Source organism: Pogonomyrmex barbatus, unplaced genomic scaffold, assembly GCF_055798465.1.
Source record: "Pogonomyrmex barbatus isolate J1 unplaced genomic scaffold, ASM5579846v1 scaffold1, whole genome shotgun sequence".
Classification (NCBI taxonomy): Eukaryota; Metazoa; Arthropoda; class Insecta; order Hymenoptera; family Formicidae; genus Pogonomyrmex; species Pogonomyrmex barbatus.
Genome location: NW_028297098.1, coordinates 19,151,016 through 19,170,181, shown reverse-complemented (window position 1 = coordinate 19,170,181; position 19,166 = coordinate 19,151,016). Strand labels below are relative to the sequence as shown.

Here is a 19,166-nt window from a genome sequence, read left to right as displayed (position 1 = left end):
ATGTTTTGTCATAAAAAGAAAAAGGATGTATTTAAATATAGGCAGATTTAAACAATTTAAATATTGCGTATACCATAACGGAAAGTTTTTTGTGCGTTTGGCATCGATGGTATCGAGAGAGACATTCTCGAAAAGCGTAAAGGACGCCGTAAAACTTTCTATTGCATGATATTTACACTGTTAGCTAAATGCGTTTCTCTGCAAAAATTGACGCAATTTTCTTTAAAGGCATTATATATACAAAATGTAAATTTCCGTTTATATTTTTGCTTTAGCGCAGATCTTAAAAAAAAAAAAGGAGAGCTAAAAGATAAGATAGGACTATACTGTTCGATATTGACGGCCGGCTTATTATTAATCCGTTCCTCCCCTTCTTTTCTCTCAACGAAGGCAAAGCTCGATTGTGGTAACAGATTGTGGTAAACTTTATAAGCCTAGGGTTATTCGAAAGTACGCTCGCGGTGTCGGTACGCGAGACTGCAATAACATTTACCACAAACTTTTACTACAGCTCAAATGTTCCTGCCCTACCACCCCTGCGCCACCCCCGCAACCCAGGGTATTCACCGACGGGCGGCACTACGTTCTAACAATTGCCGCTGCAGCTACAATGGCACGCTTTACTGCCGCACGGTGGTGTAACTTGATACAATAATGCGCGTTCCGCGTCGTTTATCCAGAAAGAGTTGACTTACGTGGTAAGGGAAAGGGTCATGGCTTCTGGTACCCACAGATCGATATAGGTATATCGTCTCAAGAATGAACTGAACATGTTCTAGTTTGATCATATTTGAACCATTTTTGGATAAGACAACGGAGTATAATTTAATAAAAGTAAAATTTCTATGTGTAGATCGAATGAGTGAATTTTAAATAAAATTATTGCAGCGAAACAACAACTAAATGTTACATTAGGATCTTTTATGTATTTTTTTTAAAGAGAAAAAAAATTGCTCATTTGTTTTACTCTTTTGAAGACTTGTCTGTTGTTTGCACGCATATGCATCGAAAAAAAAAAAAAAATTAATTTTCATTTTATTTTACGGGATGACATAGTGTTTGTTTCATAACACAATATTATTTTAACGACAAATTAGATTCACTATTAAAAAATATTTTCTGGAATATTTTATTGTATCACAATTCAAAATAATAAAATAATTTGTGAATTTTAAATAGACTTATGTACTACATGTGCACTGTAATAAAAATAATGAATTCTTTTTTAACAACATTTCTTCATATGTTTTGAAACGTGTCATTTTAATTGCAACAAATTTTTTAGTCAATTAAGAGCACATCTTTTTCCACATTTTTGAAAAATGTCTGTGATATTCACTAACTGAAAAAGAGGGAAATATGTGACTGAAGAAACGTATTTTTCAGAGATAAATATTCTTGGTACGTGAAATTATTTATTCTGAGAGTTTAAGTTTTATACGGAAAGTTTGTACTATATCGTTCGTATCAATCGCCTTTTTATAAAAAACGCAAGATTTATTAACCTCTACTTATATAGCAAAAAGAGGTCTCCTTGGACTGTAGCACGTACATATCTTGTTACTATACTTTTAGTCTACTAGCTTTATACTTTTTCACACAAAAAACTTTCTGGTTTACTTCCCTTTACGTCATTCAGTAACGTATGATTTTCTACTCGCTCACAAGAAGGTTATTTGTAAATAATGTCTCTCACGCGATTTAATAACTTCTTTCACGCAAGCAGCATAGGATTTATGGGAAATAAGCTAAAGAAATAAAAAAATAAAAACTCCACTAAGCCAATAGTTTAATAAAATCGAATTATAAATTAGAGAAATTTCTCTTAATTTGCATTTATGAAAATTGACAAATCTGAATGCATATTATTTGTATTTATATATATATATACATATATATATATATATATATACATATAAAATGTTTCATGCAAATATTAAATAAGTGGAAAAGCTCTTACATTTTTTTTATAAATTGTTTCGATAGATTAATAGGATTTCTATAATTTCTACTCAGAAGCAAAAAAATTCTCTAAATTCATCGAACGTCACGACTGAGTCAAGAGTATCGCAATAATTTAAAAAAAACCGTCAGAAAATTTCATTATGACGGTCTGTTGACTCGTCGCAGAGCTGTATAGAATCATCGTTTCACGGAAACATTTTGCCGGCGGGCTGCCATCAGCAAGGCTATATGAAACCCTGACGTGGCTGGCAGGACTGTAATTGTCGTCCTTTGTCCGTCATACGAGCTTGCGGAACCGCTCGGCGGTGAACCGCAAGCTTTACCGACCCTGCTGGAACCACTGAGCCGTACAAGCATTATCGCATCAGGTGCTTAATCCTTGGTTTATCACCTGCGATGCCGACTCCCGCCGACCCGTGTACGAGCAGTCTTCGCTTCCTTGTTGTCGCGAATTTACTGCTGACGCATCGTATAACTGCGAATTGAATGAAAGTGCATGGAGATGTACACTCGTAGATAACGGAGCAGTGATTCAGTTTTATGCTCTTAGTATTTATCTTTCCCTTTCATCATTTCTTCTTACACCATGTATGAAGTATCGCAAAACTATTTTTGCCTTTTTAGCCGCAATTTTTTATCGATCTGGTATTGATTTCTTTTTTTCTCTAAGTGCGATGAAGCAGTACATTTTCTTACCGTTGTTTTTTAATATTCGATCTTTTTAACTAAGCTACAAATTAAAATTCTATTCAAGTTTATTTGTAATTGTAATTCGTGTCATACAAATCACAAGTGAGAAAATTAGTATCGTTTTTTTTTTTTTTTTTTTTTTTTTAAGTACCCACTCTCGGCACGCCAAGGCAATAATGGATCGTAAATATACCGAAATTACATATAATAAATTTTAACTACCTCTCGTGGCATTTCGCACAAGTAACACTTATTATTTTAGTCAGTGGCAAGCTTGGCGGCAAGATGCGGAAAATAGGGGTGAGTATCGATAAACTCGGTATGCTCCGCGGAATATATCCGGAAATAACATAAATATCGCAGTAAAAGGCGTGGCCCAAATATTGCGAGCATTATGAAAAGCCATAAACCACTACCCTAAGGGCAGCCGCTGCATGGATCGATATCCGCGCCGCGATCGTCGTAGACGCTCGTGCCATGCACGTCGTGAATGTATCCGTCGTAGCATGCGTCGTTACGTGAGAAAATGGTGGCCGTAAAAGATGCAACGTCGACGAAGCAATCGCTCAGATTGTCCGTAAACGCTTTGTCATTTATTTCTCGCTGCGACACGACAAAATTAAATTTACTTCTGTGACAATCGTGTGAAGATATTTTAAATTCAGTTATCGGATTAAAAACAGTCAGACGTCGCGAGGACAAGTATCATTGTCAGACTTGATTTTAAATATGTGGATGTAAGTGACGCTAATACTTCTGCTTCCATTATGCTTATGATTTCAGTGTGTCAAAATTTGTGGAAAACAAATTTTGTTTCGTTGCGCGTATTAGCAGAGGAGAAGAAAACGTTTGATGTATAACCGAAAACGTTAAATGAATCGTCAATTTTTTTCACACGTTTGTTGAATGTGAAATCACCCAGTCGAAAATCACTGCGAAAATATTAGTTCGATAGAACATCATCACGTCGTGTATTATTTTCGGAAAATGTACGATGCCTCTCGTTCTTTCTTTTGTGAGACGAATTTTGTGGTAAAACTTTGTCTTTTATGTAATGCCAAACAGCTCTTTATTGAAAAACACTAATTAATAAATCTGTGTTACTGGTAGTTTTTTGAAGAGTGGATTATCCACAAAATATTTATAAGTCATTGCGCACTTGTTAATCAATCCTTTATCAGTGATAGCTCGTTTACCATTTCAATTGAATTCAATGTATTTTCTCAAAGCGTTAAAAGATCATAGGGATTTTTTTATCGTTTGCATGGCGATTCAAGATACACAGATCAGTGACTCGCAATCTCTCGCGCTTTTGCACACGCGAGACTACGATAACGTCAAGTAAAAATGCTTCTATCCGAAAGCTCTGCGTAAGGTATCGACAGGCATACGCGTCCCAATCGACTCACGAAATCCTGCATTCAGCGATTAACAATCACCAATCAATTTTATTGAAAACTTCAATCGATAATACGGATAAACTTTGCACTGTTTCGATGATTCGCGACCATTATATTTCTCCAGTGGATATATCACTTTACCTTAATTTTATTCGTTTTATAATTACTTTACAAAATTTTTAATCGTGATGTATTTCAGTTCAGTTTGCGATTAATTATCGAAATTATGCGTTATTTTTCTTATATTGAAAGAGTGAAAAATTAGCTTTTTCAATCAATTACTTCTAATTAAGATCGCCATTTATATTTTTATAATTTTATAATTAGATCAAATTTTTTATAATTAAATAAAATTGATGAAAATGCGCACCATTATTCGTGAGCAACGTGGATAAGCTTCATCACTTTTTCACGTAAAAAATATCGCCTAAAATCACAAGAAAAGTAATGATTATTTACTTACTTGTTTCCGCAATTCTGGTATCGTGAGCGACTAGAAGTTGGGCCGCAAGTGAGGCCCGATGACCGGAAGAACTCTCAGCCACGCATTCGTATCTGCCACTGTCCTTAAGCTTCGCGGAGGATATTAAGACTTTCGATCTCCGCCTGCAAATTAAAAAAATGACTCATTTAAATACAGAAATAAATTATTTTGGCGCGTCACGTTAAGTTTCTATTCACGGCTATGATATTTTCATCGAATTTTCATTAATAGTGTGACGGAAAATATAAAAGCTAAAAGATAAAAAGTCGTTATATTCAAAGGAGTAAAAAAAAGCCAAACTAAATGGGAAAGCATAAGCTTATCCCTGTAAAGTTATTTAATTACTTACGAACATGTACGTACAACTTCGGATTACTGCAATGGTTCGGATTCAATCGCCGGCCGTAACAAAATCCGAACTTTAATTATCACGTTCGCGAGCCCGTGCACGCGCGTTTATCAATCGATTTTACTTAACCGATTTTCATTTCGTCAATCGCTCAACGCATGGCAGTCCCGGAATTAACTGTCGCGGACGGGTTCGTATTACATCGAATTTACTGACGCGTCGATAACGGAATTAAATAGTCGATTTGCCAGAACGAAGCCGTTGACGCGTGCCGTGGTAATGGTTCAATAAGCTCGGTCGGCGAACTGCGAATCGGAAATTCGCTTCGTTATTAGTCATGACGAGTGCTTCAACGCCCCGGCCTCGCCATTACCGGCTAAATAGCCGAGTGTGTTATTCGTGATTTTAGTTACCATCGAATTTTCTGCCTCGCATTACCTTTCCATCAATCGCAGAAACTGAAACTTATTATCGCGTTACAAGATTCCATCGGGGGGCATTGATGATATTACGCGCTATGCTAAATCACGTTTCTGAGTTGCTTTTCAATTACCGAGTTGATTGCTCGTGCCGAAAACTTTATGATTAGGCGATCGGTTACATCGAGAGAGGCAGAGTTCGTGAATATCACGCTAACGAAATTAAATGGAGTCATATGATCACGCAATATGATTTTCATCAAGCGTGAGTAGGAATGAGAAATGGAAATTAAACCGTAACTGGTGTAGAGAATTTTGAAAGATGCTTAATTAACCAATAATTGTATATTACATCTCTACTATGTGTCGTTTAAATCGGCAGTGTATAACTCTGAGGGATATAAAAGTTATTTTGATATGAAAAAAAAAATTCTTTCAATATATATTTTGTATCAATGTTTAATTTTATCAAGGAGAATATTTATAAATATAATTAAAAATACTTTGTATAATTATATTAATGCATCCGATATTTAAAAGAATTTTAATATAAAATATTATTATAATATAATATAAAAATTTCTTTTAAATGTTTAAATATTTTAAAGAAAATTATTAAAATAGTTACATTTAACAATAAAGGAAATAATCAATGAAATAAACTATTATAGTGATTATTTAATTTTTAGTGTTTGGTAATTTAGTAATTACTATTATCAAGCTATTTTAACTGATGAATAATTATTTCTGACATTAAATTAGTAATGACATTAATTTAGTAAATTCAATTTTTCTGATATCTTAATCAAATAAGGGATTATCAATATATTTATAATTTGGAATGGTCTTAGATTTAAATTGTTGAATATTCATGTCAATACATAACCATTTTTATTTGTTTAGATATAATTTTTTTGAATCATTATAATTATGACAAATTATTAATTTAGCGTTTTTTTGTAGGGAAAGGATCAATTCCAAAGGAATTCTTTCAAACTCATCGATCGATTTGTCTGATACGAATGCGGTGTCCCGTGGCTTTATCCACACGTATGCCGCCAAATGACGCGTTAACTCGTTTCACGGTTAGATCGAGTTTATCGGCGTCGAATAATGGAATTAGACGGTCGATTTGTCGAGGAGGAAGACAAAAGGAGAAGGAAGAAACGGTAGTTGCAGATTCGCGCCATATCGTCACGTTTGGATAACTTCGGTTACCAGGGTACTGTGGAAAGAGAGGGAGGGAGGGGGGGGGGGGGAATTAACTTATTATTATCTTCACCGGGATTTCGAAATCCGAACGGAGTTGCTCTCTGGGCCGAATGGCTGCTGCTCAAAGAGATTCCATAAAGTTTAGGTGAGCAGGAAGTTCTCGTTCTCTCTCCAGGGAAAATCGGGGACTCGAATATCCACGCCAGTAGAGAGTAAAGCGACTTGAAATTTCTAGACTCCTTCTGGCCGGGGCAAACTCGTTTTTTCATACAGGGCAATCCGCCCGACCTCCATTCGCGAAAGTTCCATATTTTCGAACGTGCGAGGAGAACAAATTTAATAAGTTCAAGTGCGCACGTACGCCGACGCCGAAATTCAGCCGACGAGATCGACAAAAGTAATTCTAACGGCTAAAATCGATTGCGTCAACGAGTCACGCCTCGTTCCTGATTCACGTACCTCTTGCGCATGAATTCTTATCGAAAATTGAAAAATTGATATATTATTGATGAGTTCATTTTTTTTTGTTGTCATCGACATAGAACAATGGTCTCATTTATTTTATAGCATACAAATTGTTTCTCGTTTTCCAATTTATTAAAATAAAATATTATATTTTTTATATATTTTTGTAGATACGTATAATCTTTTGTGCGTTATATAATCTATTTATAATCTATTTTCAAATAATGTAACGAAAACTGACTATTTAAATATAAATTGTGATGCAAAAGTGGATAAAAGTTTCGATCTGATTTTTGTATTTTCTATAATGAATTAGCTTAAGAATAGAAAATTGAAATACATTATTAAGTATTGTAAATCTTCTTCAAACAATTTGGTTTAGTTTTTCTCCTCAGATTTATGATCCTATTTCAATTTCCAATATTCTTTCATTGTTTGAATTTTAGAGGTAATAAGGTTACTATTATTTAATTTCCATCAATTTTTTGTGTATTATCATTTCTGATTAAATTTTATATTTTTGCAAAGAATTTTAAGAAAGATTTTTTAAAAAACACTTTAGAAAGTACGTAAAGAAAAATACTATAGTGATGTAATTGTAATACGTATGAAATATTGTGATTAATATTTCTTTTTACTAAAATTATGGATAAATTTTTTTTGAAGGCACGATAGAGTATCGCGGAAAATATCACCATGCCAAAAATCTTGCTAATAATATTTCATTTCATTTACATATCTCTGTATTCTTTACCGGATCCAAGAAAGATCCTCGACTGACGCTTTATCTTCTGTCGCCATTGCACGGCATATCAATGTCAAAAGATCATGGAAAAAGGAGCTCCGAAATATGCTACATTATAATTAAACGTTTGCATTTTTTAGCTGCCTTCACTTGACACCAATTAACGAGCTTCTGCTGGAAGCTTTCGTAGCAGAACAAGTTACCAGCTATTAACTACAGTCGTGTGAATGAATAGATTATCAGATAAAAATGTCATATATTCTGATTGCGCTTCGCAAAAAATGTGTCAATTACGTGATATTTTAAGCGTCGTATACGTGTAAGATACAAAAGATTGAAAACAAGAGAAAAATAATAAAGAACTCTGCGAATGAAAAATATATAATATACAATTATATAATGAATAGAGATAAAATAAAAATAATTGATAATTACATGCTACAAATATAAGTACACAGATTATGTAAGAAAATATGAAAGTATAAAAACGGACTTAAATATTCATATGTGTCGTTTTCAATTTATTTAAGCATTCCTCGATAAACTTTGCAAAATATCGTTTTAATTCATCATATGTAATTATATGTTAAAATGAATGATGAAAAGAACTTTGAAAGATTTGAGAAGAATTAAGTTAAATAAAGAAAACAAAATAAGAACGTTTGCAAACGAATTAGGAAAAATTTCCGAGGATTATGATAATACTATACAAGAGCTTATAAAGAGATTAATCCTCGGTAATAAATCGTCAACCGTGAACATTATGTAACGTTCGACCACAGACTCAGCAGTCAGATTTTTTGCCCCGTACTCCGATGAAATGAAATCCTTTTGTAACGCGGTTATGAATTACGCGTAAAATCACGAGTGAGTGATAGTAGCATTATGTGAGAGAGAAGCTTTTAAACAGGGAAGAATTTGTGTGCAACCTTCACAAAGAGACATCGACATGAAATTAATCGTGAAATCATGTAGATAAAAGGAGAGTAGAAGGGCGTTATCGAATTGAGGATTCTGAATCTTCGTTCGACGAAAGAAGTAGATTATAATTTATAAGCCTGTCGTCGGATGTGTATCTACACGTTTATGCTAATATTGTAACGGATAATTGACGCGATACAACTTTGCAGATGTGGTGTGCTATTGTAATGCGGTTCACGACACACGACGCCTGTCATTTCGAATCGCTCTTCGAACTATTACTGTATCATCGAAACGCAGTCGATACGTGCCGACTGTCTTTACCAATATCCATCGTATTCGTGCAATTTAGACCGCGGTTCGAAACGACAATCGACGTGTAACAATCGCGATTTAATCGAATATACCTTTTGCTACTCGTCGCGAGAAAATGTCGCGTTCGCGACATGAATTTCATTTTCGTTTGACGTTTTTGCCGTGTATGTATTCTACATAATGGATACAGGATACTTCTTATAACAATATGAAGAGTTCACACTTTATAGCGACGCATTATTTCACATATGCGAAATTCGCACAGTTGATCACGCAATCGAACAAAATGTAATGTAATGTGAAAACGCGATATATAAAGACTCAAAAATTTTCAATTATCATTGATAAAATATTTCTGTATTGTTTTAAATGGAATCGTCGATTGTTTATAATATATAACGGATAGCTGGCGGAATTATTTTAGATATTCCGATAGTATTTTATTCCAGTATAACTTTCCGGAGTCAACTCTTGATATGAGTTATCTCAAGTATTTCACGAAGTCTCATGTAAAGAGCACCTTATGAACACGTCTGTTCATCCCCTTTAAGCAATTTCACATGTATGCGTTTACAAGATACACACGTCCGCGAACAGGAGAGGTAACGTGAAAAGGTTGGATGCATAAGGGGGACAGCATAGCTGGTAGAGTAGCTGATGGAAATGAGAGAACGACGAAAAAGTCATAGTGGCGGAGGAGAGAATACGAGCCATCGTGGGACTGACAGAAAAAGAAATAGATAGGATGGAGGAGAGAAAGAGAGAGAGAGAGAGAGAGAGAGAGAGAGAGAGAGAGAGGGGAAAATGGGGGAGAGAGAGAAAGAGAAATGTTTCTAATTCGGTGTCACGGCAAAAATCGACACTCTGTCTAGACTTTAACGGCACTCTCCGTTCAACTGCCTTGTACATCTTGCTTGGTAGAAGAATCCAGGAGAGTTCGAAAGAAGAGGAAAGAGACGGAGGGGGGAGGGGAGGGGAGAGAGAGAGAGAGAGAGAGAGAGAGAGAGAGAGAGGGAGAGAGAGAGAGAGAGGGAGAGAGGGAGGGAGGGAGGGAGGGAGGGAGGATCGACGGAAGAAGGCAATGAGGCAAATGCAGAGGGAAGAAGAACGAAGGGGGACTGCGAGAGAGGATTAGATTTCTATTTATACATATACCGTACACTTTCATAGCTCGAGCCCGCTGCTCTCTTCTCGCGCTCTCCTTTCATCTAGTTACGTCTCTGCGGCTAGTTATCGTGCGCCTCGTCTCGCCTTGCCTCGCCTCGCCTCGCCACGTTCCTCTCCCTGCCTTCCTTTGACGGCAATACGGAGTCGATCCATTTTCTAACGACGCGCCAGGCAGATCGCCAAGGTATATCCCCCCCTGCTGCGTCGATACGCATCACATAGCATCGCATCGCTTCAAGCGAATTCGGATACGTTGAGTCCCCGAAGCGCGGGGGGGGTTAGACTTCGAAGTTACCGAAAGGTCGAGCGGTGCTAGAGAGGCGAGGGGGAAGAGGGAGGGGGAGGGGAGAGAAAGAGGATCGTGGCTTATCCGCGATTCCTTCCCCTGAGGTACGCTGCGGTCGGGGCTTTCGCCGTTATGACGAGGGCCCGAGGTCTCGTGGTTTTCAATGAAATACCACGAGGACGCGATCCAGTCCCGTTCTCTCGTATTCGTATACTCCGCACGTGTAGTCGACTCGTTTAAATCTCTTCGGGTTATTCCGAGGCTGCGCTGAAGCGTCGGAAAGGGATCGCGCTCGAGTGTCTATTACCGCTTCTCTCGAGAAACACGGATCACATGTGCGGAAAGTTCGATCCTAGGCCACTCGCCTGCATCGATATTCTCGGCCGAGTTTCCCGAGTTACCGTTTCACTATTCTCCCTCTCTAGGATATTTAGGATATTGACAAAGGATGATTAGTACATTTAATTTGGAAAGGCTAATCAACTTTTCGTTATCAGGAAAAATTTCTTTGGAAATACTACTTTACATCTTCGCGATCGTATTGTCGAAACGTATCAAGTGTATTAAACAACTATTATTGAACAAGTTTTGCGTAAATGTATCGTAAATGTAAAAATGGGTCGTACAGTGACATTAATTTTCGATAGAATTGTAAACCATACCGAGTGATGCTGGCTCGAGAATATTTGATATTTTGTCTATACCGATTGTATATGACGTGTTAGTAAACGCGATAATTAAATCTCAATTGCAATTCCACTTGTTTATCGTATAAATATTTGTTGCAGTTTTGCGCGCGTAAAGAGGGGAAAGAGAGAAAGAGAGCAATAAATTCAAATTTGCGAGACTCGTAACAGGGGATCTCCCGTTTGACGATTAAAATTCATCTTGCATAATTGGCTATTATCCGGAAAATAATTAGTCACGTAGTTTCATAAACGCGTCGTTTGTTTTTAATTAAATCCCATAGGAGACGTGCCGCGACGACTTTCGGCTCACGCAGACCTGAGTCGTTCAAATCTCTTCAGGCTATTCCGAGTTTCCGTTTGCCGAATCGTTGCAAGTTAAAGTCTCTTCGAAAGTCTCTTCGTCAGAGATCAAACGCAGGCTATATCGCTCCCGGATATGCGACGAAGGCGATGAGCGAGAGTGTACGAAGTTATCGGCTGGAAGTTGTCGAAAGTTATGCGGGACTTCAGAGACGCCACTCGGATTTAAGCATTTAAGCGTCAAAAAGTGAGATGCCGATGACACCAGAGTCGATGATTATTTTCAAATTTAAGTGGTGTCGAGTGAAGTTACTATAATTGAAATAATCGGAACACAGAAAGTAAGTGCAATTTTGCTACAAATGATTCGGTATAAGCAACTTGTCACCTGCACACACACACACACACACACACACACACGCGCGCGCGCGCGCGCATAATGTTTTTAATATTTACGGATTTTTAATGTACAAAATATATGATATTAAAATGAACGTTGTTTGAGATAAAAACTGAAACAATAAAAATATTTATGTTAAAAATAAAAATTTAGAAGAGAAAATTTTATTTTAGATTATATACATATTCCGATAGTCCAGAGAGTTTCATTGATAGTGGTAATGGGATTAGATAGTAACTTCAAAGCTTAGATGGTATTAAATGTTAAGAATAGATTCTGCGATGATCCTAAGTGAATATACTTTGCAAACTTCGCGAACTGCGCGATAACTCGAGATAATAAAAGCAAGTGTGAATTGATTATCATACGATTAATTTAATGGATTTTCACATCGAGTTAGACAATTTTTTTTAAATAAAAATAATTTCAATGAACTTGAATCATTATCAAAAAGTAGATACAGGCTTGTTTCATCAAGTTTAATGCACAGTCATTTTTATGAAAATTATTGCCTTGCCAAGATCAATCATGTGAAAGATAGCTTCTTATAACATGATGAATATATTGTCAAGTTGTAACAGGAACGAAATTTTTCAATATCAAGGACTTTGTATAAAACCGAGCGTTTGCAATTTCGTTTTGTCATTTAAGATGCAAAGTTTCTGAATATTTTGTGGGATTTCGTTTATCATAATAAACGCACAGAAAGGCAAATAATAATTATAATAGATGCTTCGTCGTAATTTCTCATACGAGCATAAAACGAACAAATCCCGAATACAAAACACCGGTCATTAACTTATTTTAAGTTCTTCATTATCTGCTCGCTTTTTTCCGACAATGCCGTTCTCTTTTCCTCGGTCTGCTTTGGATTTTCATGAGATAGAAGATGAAGAAAAGAAAGGGTAGGAAGGAAGGAAGGAAGGAAGGAAGTGGAGGCAGAGGGTGTTTTCGAAAAAAAGCGAGGATGGCAAAAGAATGAAGAAAATAAAGTGTCGAGCCGCCGGACATTTCATTGCGAATTGCGGTCACCGCTCGCGGGCCGCTTCCCAACAGCGACGCCGGCGTCGCGACGCGAGCATTACGCTTAATTTGCCTTCTGCGTTTCTCCGCCGTTTGCCCCCTGTCTCTTTTTGTCGTCGCTGTCGGGAGATGTGCTGCAGCAGCGGCGGCAGTTTAAATGGAGTGAGTGAAGCGATGAGGGGAAAAGATTGCGAGGTCGAGATTGGATTTTGGTCGAGCGGGGCAGCACCATTTAAAAAACAGACGTCGGAAAATCTTCAAGCATTTATCTTGCGAATGTATATAAAAAAATTTTTTTTTGACAATAAATTATTAAACTTAATAAGTTATCCATTTTTTTTTTATATGAATAATTCATGTATGCAAATAGTTATCAAGGATTTATATCGCATTTCGACGTTAAAGAACTGTGGGCTGTTAGTCAAAATGAACGATATTTTCTGCACGCTTTCACCCTTTTATGATCCATCAATGGTAATTCTGCAACAGGCTTGGTCGATAATCCCCGCGACTTTTAAGTTGTCAGGATGGAGTAGAAAATGTATCGCCTGTCGTGGATACATCGATGTATCTCGTCGTACAGACAGAAGTTTCTCATCCTCGGGCTTTTGCGACGACTCGATGGTCGCGTCAAATGCCGCGGAATGTTGCAATTCGATTGACCGGCCGGGGAAATGGATTCCTAATGGTGACTGTCACTGCGAATAGCGCGGCAGAACTATCAGTCTTGTAATGGAAACGGCATGTCGTGGAAACCGGCAACCAGAGAAAGGAGGATACATCTACAAAGGCAGAAAGTGCTGGACGAAGACAGAAAAAGGGAGCGGGAAGAGAATATCGAATGAGTGAGGAAAGAGAGAAAAGGAGAAGAAGAGAGGGGGCGAGAATCTTTCTACGTACCCTCTCCTCGATTCCCTAAGTCTGTTTTTCTTCCAACCTGTAGAAGTAGTTAATGGTTTTCTTTTGGGCGACTTGCCTCGCGGTGTTAATGCTTTTGCCGATTGAATAGAATCTCTTTCTCTCTCTCTCTCTCCCTCACACACGCACACGCACACACACACACACACCACACACCACACACACACACACACACACACACACACACACACACACACACACACACCACACACACACACACACACACACACACACACCACACCACACCACACCACACCACACCACACATACATCCTCTGTGCTCCTTTTCCTGTTCTTTCTGTCATTTCATAGCACTGGATCCTCGTCTTTCGTATGCTCGTCCTTTTTTCATCTGCGCATCAACGTTCTCATTGCGCGAAGGCATTCCTCTATCTCTTTCCGTCTGCCGACGCCCCCTGAGGACGATTGTATCGATAAGTGGAAATCATTTTCAATGCGGTAGAAAGCGCCTAAGAGTTCTATACACGTAGAGTGTGTCAAGAGTCGCGTACGTTCTCTTGGTCACACATGTAACAGAGAGAGAAAGAAAAATTGGTTTCATCAATGACACTTAAGTATAACTAAAATATAACCGAGTTATTATGCAATCAATTTGCCTCATTCAGAATTAAAAAAATTAGAAATAAAAATGAAACAGAATAATCTTGTTTAACTAAATTAAATTAAGTAATATTTCCTTCGTTGAAGGCTATTGAGAAGAGATTTGATTTCTCGAAATTAAAAATATTTTTCACAAATTAGTTTTTAAACGTAAAAATATACAACAAATTCGTCTTTTAATTCCAAGTGAGTTTGTGAGCTTTAACAAAAAAATTGCAATTCGTGAGTTAATTGCAAATATATTGAAAACCGAATGCTGTAACGTTGTGAGAATAGCGATGACAAATCAAGAACACAGTGTGATTTTTAATAGGTTCTGCATATACATGGCAATGAAATAGCTAACGAGAACGTTCAGATTTTGAACGTTCAGATTTGCGTGTTCCCGACGAACGTAATTTAATGAATTTGTCTGGCAACAATTTTCTTTCATTTCGCGATCGGCTTGAAATAATGGCCGACCACTCGTCTACCTTTATCACTTGTTCTGTCAGTCGATGATATTGACGTATATTCACATTTTGACTTGGCATTTGCAGCGTTTGCTGTATTATTTATGATTAATTTGCCAAATTAAATTTGCACGCATGGCTGTTGGATAATTGTTATTTATATTTAAATATTCCTGGTTTCAATTGACATTTAATTATAAATTTTCATAAAGATGAACGAACCTAAAAATTAATGGGATAAATGCAAATTGTTTTATAATATCGTGTAATTTATATTCTCGCGATTATGATTATGTAAAAATGAAATTTAATTCCTCCATCGAGTCAGAAATTTCTATTTTGTTAGTACACGATTTATTAAAAGTTAAGTTTATTTTCTGACATTTGAAAAATTAATACGAATATGTCCGTTTCATGTATGTAAAATGCCATATCCATAAAATTATTTTTCGATTGAAAAAAATTTATATGCGTATCGAAATTTATTATTATTTATAAAAATATAAAATTAAATAAACTTATTTAAAATTTAAAATTACTTAAAATTTTTTTTTACTTATATATGAGTTTCTTTATGTCAAAGCTTCGTTTCATAACTAAATTATTTGTAGATTCTGGAAGCTTTTCTCACCGAGTTACCAGTCGCTGACTCATTCTGTCATTTGAGATATCGTCGTCTCGATTACAGATCAGTTACGTTAGTGAAATACGAATAACTACGGCTAGACAACACGACGCTTCTTAACAGCCTCAGACGCAACGCCGGGCGCGATTTCTAATTTTAGTTGCGACAGAATCCAGGGCCGTGTCTCTTTCCTTGCGCAAGAGTGCACTCTCTTCTGTCGTAACTTTTCTTTCTCTCGTAATGGATCTAATCAATATTTAAAGATGTATGCGCTATCAACCGAAAGTCTTGAAGTAAGACATAAAAATGCATTAAAGAATATTGAAAAAGGCTGTTTGTCACGATATCATAAGCCATATTTTATTTTCGCTAAGTACAACAGTATCATTAAATTTTATTTTTATTTCTTAAACAGCATTTACAATATACATATAATAATAAAATTATTTATCTTTTTTTTTAAATAAAAACTTAAAATGTAATACTGCCAAATTTATTGTTCTTGTAAATAATAGATTTTCTATAGCACTTCCTTTTAGCAACCTTGCTAAATCACCGCAGACACATATTTTTGGAACTCAGACGAAATCGAGACGCACCAGAAAATATATATTTCTTCCTTGTCTGTCAAACGAGAAATCTGATCCGCATGAGTCAACTTATGTACGTATTAATAGTTCTTAAATTTCGTATTGTGTATCAAGTCGAGAAAAATTATAGTTTGAGAAAAGAACTATTACTCACGTAAAAAGTTTGGTCAAAGCTTGAAGAATAATTTTTTTGAAACATAATAAATAGAGATTATATCATTTTCTCGTATTGCATATTATTTAATAACAAACGTTTGAAATTAATTTTCTTAAGTTAATCTTTAATTCGATAGATATGACAGTGATATTAAATTTCATATTTATTTAAAAAACAAAAATTTTTTTTCTTTTAAATATTTATAAACATTATTTTGTCATTATTTTTTTTTAACTTTTTGTTTCAAAAGTTATAAAATTGTAAACAATTTTAATAAATTAATAAAAGAAAATAATGTTAATTTTTACAGCAATTTATTATAATTTTTTAATTTATTAAAATTATAACATGATATATTATAATATTTAAAATTAAAACGAATAATTTCATTGTCTTCTATATTAAAATGTAAAAGGAACAATAATACTCATTTAATTCATAAATAGTTCTCAATTTAAAACCTTTGATATTATATTAATAAGATAAATCTTATATTTCAATTAATAAATTTCAATTTATTTCGAAATCCCAATTAATAAATTTTTCAACTGTTAATTCTTTTTAAATAAAATAATTAATATTATTTTTAAATCTTCCTCCATAATGAAAGAAAGAATTATATTATTTACATAACAATTGAAATTTTTTATACATTCATATATATTTATATGATCAATCAGACGAAAACAAATTTTCTCGCCAATTAGGATTTAATTCATATTTCAAAATATTCTTCTCCAATCGAAAGAAATCAATTGTTATTTTAGGCGACACTAATGAGTCTGAAACGAAGCATAAAATATGCAGTAAAGATTCAGGTATCAAGATCAATTTGAAATATACAGAACAGAACATTGGCTTATTTTTTTAATACGCGCGGGTTTTATGTCGCGCGGGTAGTCGTTACATGTTTTGGAAAGGCGAGACTCCTTTTTTTTCTTGACTAGCACATACACTGTTTTGATAGCGGCACGCCAAGTGGTAGGGCGTGTAGGCAAGCCAAGGCCAATGCTCCGTGTTATCATTCGCAAGGTGAGACTCGTGCGGGCAGGTAACGGCGTATGCCGCTCCGCGTGTTTATCTTTCGGAACGCGATCGCGACATGAAGAAAAGCGATCGTTCTTTACGAACATTATTCTCTAACGATCTTGCAAGATATATCTTTATCGCGATTACTTATCTAAACAGATTTATCTGTAACGACCAACGAATTGATCGACATACAGCACTTGACGCCCGACGTTCGTTATTTTCTCGGCACATGGCGTATCGCGTTTAACAAGATCGCTACGTTATCATTTATATGAAGTAGCCGTGTTCCGTGTTCTTTTCGTGTTTCCCTCTCCTCGAAACACGATTGCGATGCATATGCGGTAACGCCACGTATGATTATTTTTTGATTAACCACTGTTAAATATGTATGTACCCGTACTGAGATATAATTGAGACGACTTGAGATATCACCTCGTATCATAGTCATTTATCCTACGCAAATATTTTGCATAACATATTCATTTGGAATTATGTTTCAAATAATCATCGTTTAAACGTAATTTATTCAATATTTTCGGGGAGTAATATACTGATTCAAAAGAATAGAGAACAATAACATACATATTAATACATTTAAATAATATACGTATGTATTTCGCACTGTGTCACGTCAGATCAATGTAACGTTGTCTGTTTGTGTTGGAATTGGAATTTTTCGACTATCACGAAACGTCGCGAATAAGAAACGGATAAAGCAGTATTGTGATGGGATTTAATTAGTAGAGAGATAAATTAAAATCGTAATTAATTATATATTTTCATTAATTATATATTTTCATAATTATTGTCCGCACAGTACAAATTTAAAATTCGTTCGCATCGGTAATATGTTAAAATCTTCTGCTTTGCGCCGAAATTCGTTCGTTGCGAGATGCTCTGAAATATAATTTAATACAATTTCGGATAATAATTTTGTACTTTTCTACAATAAATCGTAATGCAGAGTCATATCGATAATATTATGTAAACGCCCAAGCGTCATATTTCGATAATTAGTGCATGCGCGTGATTGTAATTAACCAGATATTCGTGAGTGTATATGTGTGTGTGTGTGTGTGTGTGTGTGTGTGTGTGTGTGTGTGTGTGTGTGTGTGTGTGTGTGTGTGTGTGTGTGTGTGTGTGTGTATGTGTATAGTGCAAATATACAGAGGGATCTGAGAGGAGGCGGAGACCTAGAAGATAATGAGCGCCGCGGACCAGCCTTGGGGTGAGTAATCTATTATTCACATATGTTACTCGTGGGATTGATTTTAAGTATTGATTTTAAATATTGTCGGCTGTATCTGACTAATTGCTCTATTCTTTGATTCAATAAAATTGACCCTAATTAACTAAACTATTAAAATTTAAACTTAAAATGTAATTATTAAACGACTCACGTTTTAGTTATGTGTATGTGTGTGTATATATATATAAAACTTTCTTCTGACTAATCTATTTTATATGATGTACTTTAAATTCAGACAATACAATTAAAAATACAATCTTTAAAATCGCAATAAAAAAATTGACAAGAGAGGAAAAGAAATTCCATTAGAATCGCGCATATATATTATTTCTGCATTATGGAATTGATACTGTAGTGTGAAATTCCGTGTGTCCGCGTGTAACGTGTTGCGTAAGTTTTGACGTATTTCGAGAGCTAACATGAAACTAAACTGATAGACCATTGAGAATAGAGGGGAAAACATCCCCGCCGTAGTCCGGGGGGATATTTCTGAGAAATGGTCGGGATCGTATCCCAATGGGAGGCAACTCTTGTCGCGATATCTCGTTAAACCACACGGATTTTCCTACTGGAATTTTGGTAGCATCGCGTTGCTCCCTGGACGATGCGAAAGTCGAGCAAGTTTTGCTGTACGAGGCGATAAAGCGTCCCGATTATTATCGCAAAGCTTATGCTTTCAGATTGCATTTGGC

General features: G+C 35.7%; 1 protein-coding gene across 4 annotated transcripts in view; it reads right to left on the bottom strand.

Moving 5' to 3' along the window:
- vn (membrane-bound neuregulin protein vein) overlaps nt 1–19,166 on the bottom strand; it is a 323,286-nt gene that overhangs the window by 94,028 nt on the left and 210,092 nt on the right. For all 4 annotated transcript variants that reach the window (XR_016140095.1, XR_016140096.1, XR_016140100.1 and 1 more), the window contains exon 3: nt 4,519–4,661. Coding sequence is in view for 1 of the 4 variants with exons in the window: in XM_089080604.1 (XP_088936730.1) it covers nt 4,519–4,661 (143 nt within the window). In the remaining 3 variants the exon portion in view is untranslated. The remainder of the gene's footprint in view (nt 1–4,518; nt 4,662–19,166) is intronic.